Raw genomic sequence first — 17,082 nt, 5'->3', positions numbered from 1 at the left:
TTTTAGATGTGGCAACTGCAATGCCTGTCGCAACACAAAAAGTGATAAACAGTGCATTAAGGAATTCATAGTAGATAGCAAGACACATAAGGTGAGAGAACTCATAACCTGTCAAACTCAAAATGTAATATACATGTTAAAGTGTCCCTGTGGACTAAGATACGTAGGCAGAACCACTAGGCAATTGAGAATTAGAATCTGTGAACACGCATACAACATTAGGAGAAAATTCCAACAACATCAAGTCTCCCTACATTTTGAAGAGTTCCACAATTCTGATCCTTCCCTTTTGGAATTTATGGGAATCCAACAGATTCATAAAAATTGGAGAGGAGGTAATCCTATTCAAAATCTGGGCCGAATGGAGATGAGGTGGATATTTGAACTCAATACCCTCATCCCCAACGGACTAAATAATGATTTCGAGATCTGTCATTTCTTAGACTCAATCTCTATATGTAATATAGGATACAGTTATCTACATGTGTACTTATAAGATTCTATCATATCACTTTAAGAGTGTATGTATATAATTAAGATAGATCACGGTATGTTAACCAGATCACGATATGGTAAAAGGAAACACATTGGTGAAATATTAATGATCATGTTGAAAGTCAGATATTGCCTTTTATTTCTTTTTCTCCTCATAGGAGATTATATAAGAATAAGAAAGAAAACTATTTGCCAAAAAAAGAAAACAGATTGAAAATTTAAAAGTATTAACATATGTATTCTCGTTTTCTCTTTCTCTATAAGATATGCAACAAAAGGAAAATATACTGTAGTAAAAAAGAAATTCATATAAAGTATGCTGAATTGTAAATATAATTATATTTTTATTTGACTGTGTATAAATATTCTGTTTTAATTTAATTTTGTTTTAAATGTGTAAATCAGTCTATATGTGTAACATAAGAAACATAAATGCTCTTTAAGATATAAGTATATAAAGAGTTAAATTCCCATAAGAGACGAGGGAAAAGCAGCCTTCCGTTTACAATAGGATGTGCTTGCCAATCCAATTGATCTGTCCGGGACACCATACATATGCAAATGTGGACTGAAAAGAAATTAAGCCAATTGGGCATTAGACTGATCGTATAAAAACTCGTATCAGTGGAAACTGACTCCAGCGCATTACGTCCTGACGAAGCCATCCGAGAACGGCGAAACGCGTAGACAGCCACGTAATCACGTAACAGAGGAGGCGGAGCCTAAAACACAAGCCGGGAATACGGAAGAGGGAGTTTAAAACTTACCCGCCGACCCGACTTTTACAACAGGAGCTCCATCCAACCCCTGTGATTCAGGAGACATCACCCAGTGTGGGACAGTCTTGATGTGAGCAAACGGGAACACATACCGTTATGCTCACCACCGTTTCCAGTAAGCAGGAATTTGTTTATACTGCTATTTAGCTATATTTTAGTTGTTTTTTAGATATTGTACACAATAAATTGTTATTTTTATATCATATATATGTATATGAATTTATACCAGTCCAGGCAGATCTGTATTATGATCTCTTTTTCTTTTTTGCATGCTGCATATGAAATCTGAGTCCTATCCAGCAAAGTCTAAGTATAAATTTATCTTTGGTGATAGGGGCTTATTTACTCTATATCGCTCCACTTCCTATACATTATACTACAATAGTATGCCCTTAGTTGGACAGCCTGTATGATTGGCAGGCAGCCTGACATGCATTCATGCCAGGCTGACCTTCCAATTCTTTGGACAAACATGCCCCCTTTTTGGGCATGTTCACCCCCTTTTGGCAGGTCTGGTCACGTGATTCGCACCAGTGGCACACCCTTTTACCCTGCACATTGACTTCCTGCTTCACTGGACACTGCTGTTGGGGGTTATGGATTTACTTGAAAGATGAAAGCATAAATCAGAGAGAGATTAGCACAGAGTATGTGTTTTCTTATAGCTGCATTCTATGAGTTTCCCTCCAGCACCATCTCCATCAGATACATGACGCTTGGGAGGTATGACTGTTTTAGTGTTTTTGGTCAATAAGATTCCGTAATTAGGCCCATCATAATTGTCAGCACCAGGCCCACTGTGCTCTTAATCCAGCCCTGGCCAGTTCACCAGACATCACGAGGCTTGTATTACTATAGATTGCAAAAACATGTTCAACTTTCACCCGAAACCTACAGGATGTTTCTTCACTTTCAAAAGTCAAGGATAAAATTTGCCAATATATGTACCTGGCTGAGCTTACAGTTAGGCTAATCCACAAATTAAACTACAAATCAGAGGACCATGGACATCTGATATTGCTTTTTAGACACTGACTGCTAGTTCATATTTGTCCCCCACCCCCCTTGACCCCTGCCCCTCTGTAAATGATTAAATAAATGAAGGAAAAGTCTTACCAAGGTCAGTGTCTCCACTCTCAATAGCTTTACTAAGAGCAAGATTGCATCTCTTCATCTTTAGAAGCAATGGAACTTGGTCTTCTGATTTTGGTTCGTACTCTAAAAGCTGAAATTATAAAAAAATAAAATAAACTACTGATTAACCAAACTAATGAGTATTAGCAATATATTAACAGAGGCGGCTCTCTAATTAGATGATTTAGTTGGCCGACAAAGGCCTTGCGGCTGCCTAAGCTGCCTTAGGGCAGACTCTGTCGTGTCCTTGGTCAGTGACCGAGGACCCGACACCAGGAGGGTGCCTTGCGGCTTGCTCAGTATGCCGCAGGGTGCGAGGCCCCTCCTGTCTGCCCAGCCAGCAATCGCAGACATGGTCTGCAGCTTCGCAGTGTGCAGAGCTGCAGACCATGTGTCTCACGAGAACTGGCCAATCAGAGCGTTGCCGCGGGTTACCATGGCAGTGCTCTGACGGGTTTCGCAAGATACATGGTCTGCGGCTCTACGGAGCTGCAGACCGGATATAATGGCCACCGGACGACCAAAAAAATAAATAAAAAGGTATTTATTCTCCCCTCTCTCACCATCAACCCCCCTTCCTCCCTCTCACCATCACCCCCCTATTCCCTCCCTACTCCTTTACTCACCTTGTCACAATCACTAGCTGAAGACATTCATCATACACACACAGTCAGGAAACATAGCTTTGGCATAAACACAATGCACAAAGGCTACAGGCAGACACCCACACTTCAAGCAGCTACCCCATACACATAGGGTCCCAGACAAAAACACAAACATGCTCACAGAGACAAACATTCACACACACACACACAAGGATACTCTGTCAGACACTCTCAGGCACATACACAGGTAAACTGTGCATCAATGTGTATATGTGACAGTGTGCATGTATTGCAATTTTTTTTCCACTTTTTTTTGTTAGTGGGGCCTCATGTTTGAATTTCGCCTAAGGCCTCAAAGTCTAGAGCCGCCTCTGTTTATTAATACATCTTAAAATTCAATTAAAAATTATAATCTTCCTGCAATATAAGCAGATAGTAAACATTTTAGAATACATTTTAAAAATGTTTTGCAAAATTCAAGTAGGTAAGCGCTTGGGAAATAGTGATCACAATATAGTGTCCTTTGAAATAAACTGGGGAAAAAACAAAAGCACACGGGGAACCAGGGCCGGACTGGGGATACAAAGCAGGCCTGGAAAAAAAAAAATCTATGCCAGCCCCATAAGTCATTGCCCCATATATTGCCGTATGTAATATGTAAGGCAATGTCTTGCCACCCCAGATGGTTGAGTAATATATATATATATATATATATATTTCTAATATATAATATTGGTCCTTTTAATTTAATAATACATTACGCATACTCACATGCAGTGTTTACATTGCTTCCTAGTGACACCTCTAGTGACAGTCACTCAGACAGTCACTAGAGGTGCTTCCTGTGTCAGTGCTGCACAGCGTGATTGCACAGTGTGCAGCACCTTTGCAGCCAATCCTATGGCAGAGCATTGGATTGGCTCAGATCATCATGCTTGATGATCTCAGCCATAAAGGCAGGGCCAGTCGAGGGGAGACCAGCACGGCGTGGGGAGAAAAAAAAGGTGAGTAAAAACACTTTTTAAATACACACAGACACACAGATACACCATGACACAGATACACAATGACACAAACACACACAATGACACAGACACACACAATGGCACAGACACACACAATGGCACAGACACACACAATGGCACAGACACACACACACGATACAGACACACACACACACGATACAGACACACACACACACACGATACAGACACACACACCATGACACAAACACACAATGACACAGACACACACACACACACACAATGACACACACACACAATGACACAGACACAGACACACACACACACACCATGACAATGACACAGACACACCATGACAATGACACAGACACACCATGACAATGACAGACATAATGACACACACACACACATAATGACACACACACACAATGACACAGACACACACATACTGACACAGACACACAAACAAATTGACACAGACACACACACAAATTGACACAGACACACACACAAATTGACACAGACACACACAATGACACAGACAAACACATAATGACACAGACACACACATAATGACACAGACACACACATAATGACAGACACACACATAATGACACGGACACACACACAAATTGACACGGACACACACAATGACACAGACACACACAATGACACAGACACACACAATGACACAGACACACACAATGACACAGACACACAATGACACAGACACACACACAATATGACACAGACACACACACACAATGACACATACACACACACACACCATGACACAGACACACACATACACTCACACTGAGACTGACAGAATTACATATTTTACCTGTTGGTGCCCGGCTGGGTGGGCTAGTGGATGCAGGGGGAGGTCTTCTGCTGGCCGCTGGCTGGAGGAGGTCTGCTGGCCGGCGGCCGCTGGCTGGGGAGGAATGCTGGCCGGCGGCCGCTGGCTGGAGAAGTCTGCTGGAAGCCGCAGGGGGAGCAGGCTCTTCTGTCTCTGCTCCCCCGCCCTCGCGCGCAAGCAAGAGACCGGCGCTGGAATATGACGTCATATTCCAGGCCCGGTCTCATTAAGCTGCGCGCGAGGGCGGGGGAGCAGAGACAGAAGAGCCTGCTCCCCCTGCGGCCGCCAGCAGACTTCCCCAGCCAGCGGCCGCCGGCCAGCAGACCTCCCCAGCCAGCGGCCGCCGGCCAGCAGACCTCCCCCAGCCAGCGGCCGCCGGCCAGCAGACCTCCCCCAGCCAGCGGCCGCCGGCCAGCAGACCTCACCCAGCCAGCGGCCGCCGGCCAGCAGACCTCCCCCAGCCAGCGGCCGCCGGCCAGCAGACTCAGCTGTCTGCCCGGCCCCAGGTGCCGGCGGCCCACCGGGAAATTTCCCGGTAGGCCAGTCCGGCCCTGCGGGGAACATCAACACATAATTTTAGAAAGGCCAATTTCAATAAGTTATGGGCAGCTTTTCAATATATTGACTAGCATAAACTTTTTAGTGACAAGAACACTGAGGATAAATAGAGTACAAAGGTACATTTCGCAGTTTGTACCACTGGGTAATAAATATAAAAGCAATGTGGCTTAGTGGGAAAGTGAATCAAGGAATTAAAAGGACATTCAAAGCCTTAAAATCAGACAAATCAGAGGCATGCTATAAAAGTTATAAGGAAGCCAATAATGCGTGCAAAAAGCAATTAGATTTGCCAAACTACAAAATTAAGTAATAGCCAAAGAGCGCAAAACCAACCCCAAAGCATTTTTTAAGTACATAAATTCTAAAAGAACCAAAAATCAAAGTGTAGGTACACTAAAAACTGGGATGGGGGAGTTAGTTAAAGGGACACTATAGTCAACAGAACAACTACAGCTTGTCAGAGAAAAGGCAGTGTTTACATTGCCTCTAGGGACACCTCCATGTGGCCACTGGTGGTGCTTCCTGGGTCAGTGCTGCCGAAAAAGCAGCCCTGACGTTCAGTGTCCCCATGCTGAGCATGGAGACACTGCACTTTTCTCATACAGATGCATTGATTCAATGCATCTCTATGAGGAGGTCCTCATAGGCCTAAACAGCATTTGGCCCCGCCCCGTGCCAATTTTAGCCAAACCCTATGGGAAAGCATTAGATTGGCTAAAAATCGGCCATTTTAATGTCACAAAGGGGGCGGAGCCAGCATCGAACTAAGGTACGTTTTTAACTTTTATATAAATGGTGGGTTAAACACTATAGAATCAGGAATACAGGTTTGTGTTCCTGATCCTATAGTGTTCCTTTAATGAATTTTAAATAACTTTCTCCTCAGAATATATTAAGGACAAACCTATGACAATAGATATGCAAATGATTGCTGCAAAAAACGTGCAGAAAAATTGTAATTGGATAACTCAAGACAAAGCGCTGCAGCAACTAAAGAAAGTTAATATAAACAAAGCTCTAGGACCTGACAGTATTCATCCACGAGTACTTAAGGAACTAAGTTTGGAAATAAGGGAACCTCTGTTTTTAATCTTTCAAGATTATTTTCTTTCAGGAAGTGTACCGGAGGGAAGATGTGGTTCCTATATTCAAAAAGGGTTCAAAATCCTTGCCTGGAATTTATAGACCTGTGAGCTTACCTTCTGTGGCTTGGAAAGTATTTGAATAGTTATTATGGAATAATATTCATGAATTTCTTAAGAAGAATGTGGTTATCAGCAAAAATCAGCATGGTTTTATTAAGCACAGATCATGTCAAACTAACTTGATTGAATTCTATGAAGAAGTAAGTAGAAGTATAGATCAGAGTGTTGCAGTTGATGTGACCTATTTGGATTTTGCCAAGGTGTTTGAACTCAAAGAAATTGGTCTAGAGGAAAATTCTTGTTCTTAGGCAGAATATTGGCTTAAAAATAGAGTACAGAGAGTTGTCATTAATGGTAAATTTTCAAGCTGGACAGAGGTGGTAAGTGGTGCCCCTTAAGGCTTCCTAGCGACTTGGAAAATGTCCCTGGGATACCTGTGCATCTTTTGGAGAGGGATAGCGCTAGCACTCGTGCAGCTTCCTTGTCGGGAAAGGAGTTCCAGAGGAGCGTGTCTGAGGGATTGGCTTTGGAGGCAATCCATAAGCAGAGGTGCTCACAGACTTGGAACAGGCAAGCATGACATCCTCTGACTCTTACTCAGAGTTCCTGTTCGAAGTGCTGGTATGGCTCTAATGTTTCGATGGAGACCTTCCAGGTGACCTGTAACTAGGTGACCGTCGATATACAAGCCAAGAGAGACCACGAGGGGAGGAGGTCTCCAGCGAAAAGAGATTTGCAGCAGCCCTTCGGCAGAGGTGGTGCAACTGATCTGTGAGAATGTGCCCACAGATTTAATTGACTTTACATCACAGGATGTTAGCCTCCCACCCAGCGGCAGATGAGAATCCAGCGTGCGAAGGTACAGGCAGCAAGCCTCCCTTCCCAGCGGCAGATTTCAACCAAAAGAGTGGAGGTAGTTGTAGTTGGCCTCACTCCCCAGCGGCAGATTCCAACACAGCGAAAGGAGGAGTGATGGGGGGACAGGGGCTGAGTGAGGGGGGGCAGGAGCTGAGAGAGGGGGGACAGGAGCTGAGAGAGGGGGGGGCAGGAGCTGAGAGAGGGGGGGGCAGGAGCTGAGAGGGGGGGACAGGAGCTGAGGGGGGGGGAAACAGGAGCTGAGAGGGGGGGAACAGGAGCTGAGAGGGGGGGAACAGGAGCTGAGAGGGGGGGACAGGAGCTGAGAGGGGGGGCAGGAGCTGAGAGGGGGGGGCAGGAGCTGAGAGGGGGGGGACAGGAGCTGAGCGGGGGGCTTCAGGGGTTGATGGGGGGACATGGGATGAGCAAGGGGGATAGGGGCTGAGGAAGGGCGTAAAAAAAACAAAAAAAAAACTAAAGTGCATTTCCCCTCCAGAGTCTTACCTTAGGCCAGGGAGAGGTGGGCAGGAGCTGGCAGCCAGCAGAGTCAGCCGACCTCTCCTGATGATGTCAGGAGGAAGGGGCGTGACTTCCTCTGCTCTTCTCCCAGACTCCCCAGCGGTCCTTGGAGAAGAGCAGTGAAGTCAAGCCCCCTCCTCCTGACATCATCAGGAGAGGCCGGCCGACTCCACTGGCAATTGCCCCTGTCCCAGCCCGCCCCTGACAACCAGTCTCTCTCCCCAGCGACAGGTGGAGCAACTGTGAGTGGAGACAGTTGGTCTTCCTCCCCAGCGGCAGTGCTTGTTATGGGGAGAGGACACAACCGGTATCTCTCCCCAGCAGCAGCTGAAGCAACTAGGAATGGAGACAGCCATTCCCCCTCCCCAGCAGCAGCTACTGGGAGTGGAGACAAACGGTCTGCCTCCCCAGCGGCAGTTATAACTACCTGAAGGAGCAGTGGTTGTTGTGAAGAAAATAGCATGTTATTCTGGACTTTTTATGTTTATGCTCATTATCTTCAAAAGAAACTGTTGATTAAGCGCTCTCCCTGTGTGGCCGCCGTTCGTATAACCGAACGCCACATGCAAGAGAAAACAGCGGCCATCTTGTTCGCACAAAAGGAGGCAGCGTGACTTGGTCCTCAAGTGTCTGGAACTAAAATCGGACACTCTACTTCCCGAACACCGGTCAAAGTATACGAATCCCTGCTTCCTTTTCCCGAACAGCCAGGAGAGCGCTGTTCAGTAGTTTGGTTCCCACGAACCAGGGGAACAATCGCTACTATGAGCCAGGGGGTTCCGTTTGTGCATTTATTTGGTTTTATTACTTTTTGAAATAGACCGACCGCACAGCCTAAACTCATGGAACTGTTTCTGGGCAGGAGCCTTGTGTGCGGTCGGTACAAATCGCCTCTCAGATTTTTCTAGTTCTGCAATATTCTTCTTAAAAACTTGTGCTCAAAATTGCATTGCATATTCAAGGTAGGGTGTTACCATTGATTTGTAAAGAGGCAAAAATATATTTTGATTAAGTAAATAAATCCGTCTTTTGAAACATGAACGCACTTTACTAGCTTTTGCAAAGGTAGACTGGCATTGCATACTGTTGCGCCTAGTTTGTGACTTATAATCGTTTCAAAGTCCTTTTTGTTTAACCCCATTTGATTTACAAATGGTTTGTGCGTTCGTTATTCCAAAAATGTGTGACTTTACATTTATCGGTATCAAATCTCATCTGTCACTTGCCTGTCCAGTCCGCCAATTTATTCATAGCCCTCTGCAGTGAAGCTATATTATGTTCAGACTGTTTTCTTACCTAGTTTTGTGTCATCTGCAAATACCGACAAATTTCTTTCAATCTCCATTTGAAGATCATTTATTTACACACGTCATATGAGGAGTCCAATGTAACAATGAATCCACACATTCTGGCCCATCAATGAAGGGTAAAAACATGAGGTGATTTATAGGCCTCTGCTGACTTGGGCTTTTCACAATAATGTAATGGCAAAACATCCATTGGTAGACAAAGGCAGAAATACCATTATAGATGCCACTGGGCAAGCTATATGTGAGAAGGTTTTGATTATTGATAAATGATGATGGATGATATGAATGCTTATCCAGGAAGTAGTTCATTTTTGAAACCTCCTGCAATGGGTCAGTGGGTCTGAATTCTGCTCACATATAAATATATATTGTTACCTTTATGGCCAACTCGGTTCTCCCACAGTCACAGGCTTTTGATGCAATTTCAGAGTAAGAAATTCCAGGAGTGTCACCAAGTTTTTGATTTATGGCCTGAGCTACTTCCTCATCTGATTTTTCTTTTTGCTGAACCTATAAAAATGATAAGAATTCTGCATTTTAACAATTTGTAGCAAATTGCAGTGAGATATTTATTGTAAAGATACACCATACCTTGTAGCAGGCCCAGTGAGCTAAAACCCGGCTAACTCCTTGAAAGTCAGCAAGGGGATACAGTCTTCTTAAAACTAATCTGGGGATCTGCTGTCGTGTTCATGTGGACAAAAATATGTGGGTAAAACCTTTAGGGCCTTTAAAGATAGAATCATGGAACATGTAAGGTCCCCCAGGAACCGTCTTGAGACACCTATTTCAAGACATCTCAAAGAATACCACCACGGTGATCCCAATAATCTCAGATTCTGTGGACTAGAACTGGTGAGGAGAAACCCGAGACGTGGAGACTTAGATTCTAAGACAGAGGGAGTCTAGGTGGATATATTAATTAAAGACACTTCAACCTCTGGGTTTGAATGAGGGCTTTTCTTTCGCCCCGTTTATTTAACCATTGGTAATAAGGTCTTTTTACATACCTGTATCGCTCTCTTTATTTATTTATTTATTGATTTTGCCAGCTTAGTTTATTGTGCTTTACCACTCGTTTTTTTAGCTTATCTATTATTTCACAGTACATTTATTGAGAATTAAATATAAAAAACAAAATTTTGTTTCCTCCCCCCCTCCACTTTTGGGCCGCTCGCTATATGGTTCTATGGATTCATGCCACTAGTTATATTTTAACAGACACCTGACCTTTATATGAATGGGCATTTGTTTGATGACATTTTGGCTGGCCCGTATTCAATTGGGCGGTTTTAAGGCTTCTGTGCAGATGGACCTTTTCTGTTTAAGCAGAGTAATCTATTTAGCAGGCTGTCTAGTGAGATTAGTGAAATTCGAAATCTTCACACAGGCACCAGGACTCTGGTATGCTCTGTTCTCTATTACATTTATGTACTCTTACATATGCTGCTGAAGATAAAGTCCACACGCATGCGCTTATAATCTGACGAATACATCTAGTTATGTACCTCTGTGCGGACAGGCACAATGCTCTTTATGCACTCGTGCATTGTTGCACTAAGTCCCCACGCATGTGCCTATATTCTGGCACGGACTCGCACACTGACTGTAGCATACTCCCCGCCAGGCTCGGGGATTAACAGGCAGACACTATTGGCAGATCCGTTGTAGCGATGGCCCACAACTGACAGGTAGGAGGGGTTATGAGCTATTTAATGTGAGGGGGATCTCTTAATTCAATTGTTTGCCCTTGAGAAAGGCGGTTAGACCGCCGAAAAGTGCGTCGGTCTTCTCCGATGCTATCATTTTTTTATTTTAGCATTTCCCTAGAGTACTGTATCTGCAGTTTGTGCTGTGCCTACAGGAGACCTTGGTCGGTTGGTTTCCTTATCAGTGGGGGCATTCGGATATCTATAAGGGGTGTTTACAGTGGAGGTGTCCTTTCTTTGCTCCGGACCCCCCCTGGAGATTACTTCTCTCCCTTTATTTTTCCTTACACATACCTCTCTGTCCTTTCGATTTTCATACTGCTTAACGGATAGGACAGTTATGTATTATAGACTATTTAGATAAGGTTTGACGATCATGGGGGTTTTATTATTGGTCTTTGCCCTCTGGTTTATTTACTGGAGCACAGCACACTGCTCCTCTGGCACCTATTGATTATCTGCAGACCGCGTTTCTGTGAGCTAGCATTGCAACAGTGTTTCTACTAATTATAACTCTGTTACGAGTAGGATTGTTACACTTGTGGAAACCCATTCATGCTACCACAGAATTAACCAGGCAGTGATTGGTAGCCAATTTACTTGTCAGTACCGAGTTTTTTGGTTTTTATCCCCATTATTTGGAAATTGTGTGTGTTTTGAATTTTCAATAAAGTTTATTTTTGTTTTTTCTGTAAGCCTCTACATGTTTTTTTAGGGGTGGTGCCTTGAGGAGGATACCCCCGTCTTTGTACGAGGTGATTTCTCCCCATTATTCTTTAATTTGTACTATGTGTAGGGTTATGCCCTCTTTGCTACCCCTATAACCCTTTTTGTACTCCTTGTTAGAGTTTGTTCTCTGCTCGGAAGTATTTTTGTCTATAAAAGATACACCATACCTTGTAGCAGGCCCAGTGAGCTAAAACCCGGCTAACTCCTTGAAAGTCTGATAGCTTTAGGTACTTGCAAATTTTAACAGCAAGGGGATACAGTCTTCTTAAAACTAATCTGGGGATAAAGAAAAGAAGAAAAATATATCAAATAAATCTGAGAAACAATCATTAAAATAACAATTGATGGTGGTATAAGTATACCGGAAGAAAGGAGATTTCACCTATGATAGAGGAGAGAGTTCTTTACAGTACAAATGGAAAATTTACAAAAATTATGTATTTTTTGCAAGTGATTGGTTTATCAGATTCTGTAATGTTTTTGTAAGATCTGGATATTCTTTTTGAAAAACAAAATATTCAATGATACAATAGTTAATATGTCAGGTAACAGCTTGTAGAAGAACATGCATACCAGCATATTACAGGGAATATACAGGGGAAGCTTTGTGATAATAAAGAAGTCATAGAATAATGGAAGCATCTGTTGTAAAGTAAGTCACTCTTTCAATGTGTACCTGTCCAGCAGCACTTGGACTGTAAGCTGTTTGTATCTTTCAAAACAGTCAAGAAAAAAAGTATTTTTGAAATAGAACTTTGACATTTAAGTAAACAAACATTCGAGACCCATAAAGCGCTTCAGCTCTTTTCAATTTATTTTCCATTTAATGCAATTTGATGTTAAGTGAATAAGCCCTATAGTATTTTATAAGGAAGAAACATTTTCAGAAGTTTATTCACTAAATTTCCGAAAGCGCAAATTAAAATACAAATTCCAAAATTCTGGTCAAAAAAGCAAAGCTGTGACAATAACTGATCTAGACATTTTTTCCATCTCCATCTATTTTTGATATTTTTCTCTTTAAATTTTATTTTTTTCTACAAACCATAATTTAGTGAATAAGTATTTATTAAACAGATAATTAAATAGCAGCTACAGGGATAACTCATTTTATTTGTTAAATAACTTCTTAGTTCCTAGATGAAGCTCAATATTATGTTATTTTCTTCAATGTGAATGGCAGAGAATTTTTAAGGGAATTGTAAATCTTAGCTTAAAAATAGATGAATGTAGTAATTTTTCCAGCTCAGCTATTTTGATCTTAAATTTAGCAATTATCCTTTTATTGGTCATTTAAAAAAAAAAAAGCAAAAAAAAGCAAATGGGTATCACATATGAACAAACACACATACATAGTGGGCTAATTCTCCCACCCATGTAGCTGGCAATACCCTCGACCTTACAGCCGATAGCTTTGCATGCTACTTTACCGGCAAGATTGAACAGTTAAGGAAAGAATTCTTCCCACCTTTCCTACCCTTCAGACGTTCTCCCCAGCTACTGAACAAGAGGTGGCTGTGCTTCTCCTTTCCTCTCGCCCCACCACGTGCCTGCTTGATCCTGTCCCATCTCACCTCATCAGATCTCTCTCCCCTTGTCTTGTGCCTTCCTTAACACACATCTTTAACTGCTCTCTCTCTTCTGGCGTTGTCCATGCTGACCTTAAACATGCCACTGTAGTACCTATTTTGAAAAAAAACATCTCTTGTCTAACTATCGTCCCATACCCCTGCTCCCTTTTTCCTCAAGGCTTCTGGAAAGACTTGTCTTTACCCGTATGTCTCACTTCCTCAATTCTAACTCTCTCCTTGACCCTCTTCAATCTGGCTTCCACCCTCTCCACTCTACGGAGACTGCTCTTAGCTAAATACAGAAATGTCCAGATACACCAGAGCGTGGATAAGAAAAGACACACACTTAGTGGGTAAATAGATAGAGAAAAACTCTAAAAACAATTACCCTTGTACTGAAGTATTGTAGATAAGGACTCCTCACAGTCCTCAGATTAACATGGAAAATAGAAAATCTACAATACAATAACAACAGAAAAACATAATGCTATAACACAAACAATAATGCTATAACACTTAAAATGGTGAGTAAATGCAAAATAGTCACACTCACAACTGAGACAGCTCTTATCAAAGTTACTAACAACCTAATCGCAGCTAAATCCAAAGGCCACTACTCCACACTAATTATTTTGACCTCTCTGCTGCCTTTGATACCGTTGATCATGCTCTCCTTCAAACTCTTCAATCATTCGGTCTCTGTCCTCTCGTGGATTTCCTCTTATCTCTCCCAACGCTCATTCAGTGTCTCCTTTTATAATGCTGCCTCCACCCCTTTTCCTATCTCGGTTGGAGTCCTCCAAGGCTCTGTCCTTGGTCCCCTTCTATTTTCTCTTTATACTGCCTCTCTTGGCCTGTACGCTGTTGACACCCAGATATATTTCCCCTCCCCAGACCTCTTCCCTGCCATCCTGCAACATTTAACTGCTTGCCTTTCTTCCACCTCCTGCTTTCTGAAACTCAATCTCTCTAAAACTGAGCCCCTGATCTTTCCTGCTCCTAATACTGATCCTCTTTCGCTCTCCCTTCAAGTTAGTGGTATCCACGAAAGTCCATCCTTGCAAGCGCGCAGTCTTGGTGTCATACTTGATTTTGGCCTCACTTTTGAGCCTCACATCCAGTATGATGCCAAATCCTGTAGATTCCATCTTAAAAACATAGCCCACTACTACAGACTGTAATGAATGCTGCCGCCAGACTGATTTTCCTCTCTAGTGGGTCTTCTCGCACCTCATCCCTCTGTCATACCCATACCTATAAAGCACTGAACAATTCTAGCCCCTCATATCTCTTCACAGATCCATAGGTATGCCTCTTCTCGGTCTTTCCTCTCTGCCAGGGACCTTCTCCTGTCTGCTGCTCACACCCATACGGCAAACTCATGCTTGCAGGACTTCTCGCAGGCAGCTCCCTTCCTATGTAATAGCCTGCATACCGCCATCAGACTCTCCCCTAGTCTTCAATCGTTTAAGAGGTGCCATTAAACCCATCTCTTTAGGAAAGCTTATGGCCTCCCAGAGTAACCTCTACCTCACATACCTGTCTCTTGCTCTCTCCTAAAGGGCAGCCCTCTACTCTCTCCTCCAGCTCTGCTTCACTCCCCCCTAATTTGATTGCTATTTCCTGTCCTAATGTGTTTTATAGCACACGTCCTATAGGCTTTAAGCTTGGTCCTCTTCAACCTATCGTTCCTGTAAGTTTTCTTGTAATTGTCCTATTTATAGTTAAGTCCACCCTCTCATAATATTGTGAAGTTCTACGGAATCTGTTGGCGCTATATAAATGGCAATAATAATAATAATAATAGAAGAAAAATATGTGCAGGAAAGACCAAGTGGCCCACATGCAAGCCTGTTCCACGGATTCATGTCAAAAGTATCCATTGTCCTAGTAGCTAGTATGACAATAACCCATTGTGCAGCATATTAAAGAGATACTCTAAGAAACAAAACAACTTCAGCTTAAAGGGACACTATAGGCACCCAGACGACTTCAGCTAATTGAAGTGGTTTGGGTGCAATGTCCCTGGTCCCTTAACCCTGCAGTGGTAATTATTGCAGGTTTTAATAAACTGCAAGGATTACCTGCAAGGGTTAACCCTACCTCTAGTGGCTGTCTACCAAACAGCCAATAGAGGGACTTCCAGGTCATTAGGTGACTTTTGGTTGCCTTACTGACGCTGGAAGTCTTTACACTATGCATGAAGACATCCAGCATCACCCAAAACCCCATAGGAAAGCATTATACAATGCTTTCCTATGGAGGAAGTCTTAATAAGAGTACGGCAATCACTGCACATTACATCCCCCCAGCAGGTTGATGTCGGCGGGGGAGCGTAGGTTGACCCAGCGCCAAGGGAAATCAGGTAATTAACCCCATCCGCACCATGGGGGGCAGGGTCTGCGAGTGCGGGGGGCACTACAGGGAGCTATAGTGCCAGGAAAACAAGTTTGCTTACCTGGCACTAAAGTCACTATAGTTTCCCTATAAAAAGAAAGAATATGGATTTTTAAAAGTCCGTTGGACGCGCAGAAGGCGGGGGATTTTTCTGGTTCCGAGACCAGAGAGGCCGGATGGTGAAATCCTTCCTTTCAGCGGATACTAAATAGTCATTGCTTTGCCAGGGAGAAAAAAGAAGAAAAAAAGAAGGGCCATGCCTCTAAGTATTCCCAGTAATAGTAATGAAAGTTCCAGAGTTTCTTTCAATTGCTGTAGTAACTAGGGTGCCGGGCCTCGGTGGTGTTCCTGATGTCCCTCGCCCACCCCTGAAGTCCCAGGTGGGCGAGGGAATAATCAAAGGGATCACAATCTTTCAGCTAATTAATTTTATTCTGATAATAGGCTGAGCAAAATAGAGGAGCTTACATCCAACAACAGGACCATAGTACTTTATGTCCAATCCAGGCTGACAGATAGCAAGCAAGTCAATTGAAGGGATGTGTTAAACAAAAACAACCTCTATATTGAAATTCCACCTGGCACACCTGATGGGAGCAAAGATAGTTTTGCGGTTTTGTTGGAATTTTCTGAGGAACAACTCCAAATGGACCATGTCTTCATATGCTTTCACAAGAGTAGAGAGGATAGAGCTGCACTTCTCAAAAAATCAACTTTTTGGGCCTTGAGATTGTGAGACCTGGGCATCCCCTTGTCCCTTAGAGACCCGATGCTTGCTTCATGGCTTACACTTTTGAAAGAGATTCATCTGATGAAGATTAGAAACCCTGCAATGTTTGCATCTTTAGAGTTTAACCCCTTAAGGACACATGACGTGTGTGACACGTCATGATTCCCTTTTATTCCAGAAGTTTGGTCCTTAAGGGGTTAAAAAAAAAATGTATCCTGTCATCTGTGAGGAATCATTGTGAGATATTGTCAACATCTATTGAGCTTAATTGTCTAGTGAGTTTTCTGCACCAAGCATTTGCTGCAAAGAGAGAGGGAACAGGATGTTGAATTTTTTTTTCAAACTATCTTTTCAGAATTATTTTGCCTGCATGTTTTGACTTTGAATAAATGCTTACTCCAGATTACAGCTATATAGATGGATGTTTAATGTGTTTTTGTGATATCAAAGTATTTGCTTTAATTCTTTGACATTCTCTTCAAATGTGACTCTGAATTGCAGTGTGGTCTCTGCCTTCGTGTACAAAGAGAATACAATACAAAACCTTAAAGGGACACTCCAGGCACCCAGACCACTTCTGTCCATTGGAGTGGTCTGGGTGCCAACTCCCACTACCCTTAACCCTGCAAGTGTACTTATTGCAGTTTTCATAAACTGCAATATTTACCTTGCAGGGTTAACTCCTCCTCTAGTGGCTG

General features: G+C 43.0%; 1 protein-coding gene across 2 annotated transcripts in view; it reads right to left on the bottom strand.

Annotated features, from left to right (window-relative positions):
• The window catches only part of VPS16 (VPS16 core subunit of CORVET and HOPS complexes), a 190,055-nt gene that overhangs the window by 103,848 nt on the left and 69,125 nt on the right, over positions 1-17,082 (bottom strand). For both annotated transcript variants that reach the window (XM_063430209.1, XM_063430211.1), the window contains exons 14-17: positions 12,363-12,398; positions 11,854-11,962; positions 9,624-9,758; positions 2,391-2,499 (exon numbers count right to left, since the gene is read on the bottom strand). In XM_063430209.1, coding sequence (XP_063286279.1) covers positions 2,391-2,499; positions 9,624-9,758; positions 11,854-11,962; positions 12,363-12,398 — 389 coding nt within the window. The remainder of the gene's footprint in view (positions 1-2,390; positions 2,500-9,623; positions 9,759-11,853; positions 11,963-12,362; positions 12,399-17,082) is intronic.

This window comes from Pelobates fuscus, chromosome 8, assembly GCF_036172605.1.
Source record: "Pelobates fuscus isolate aPelFus1 chromosome 8, aPelFus1.pri, whole genome shotgun sequence".
In the NCBI taxonomy this organism is placed as follows: Eukaryota; Metazoa; Chordata; class Amphibia; order Anura; family Pelobatidae; genus Pelobates; species Pelobates fuscus.
The sequence above is the reverse complement of the archived record's forward strand: the minus strand, read 5'-3'. Positions and strand labels throughout refer to the sequence as shown.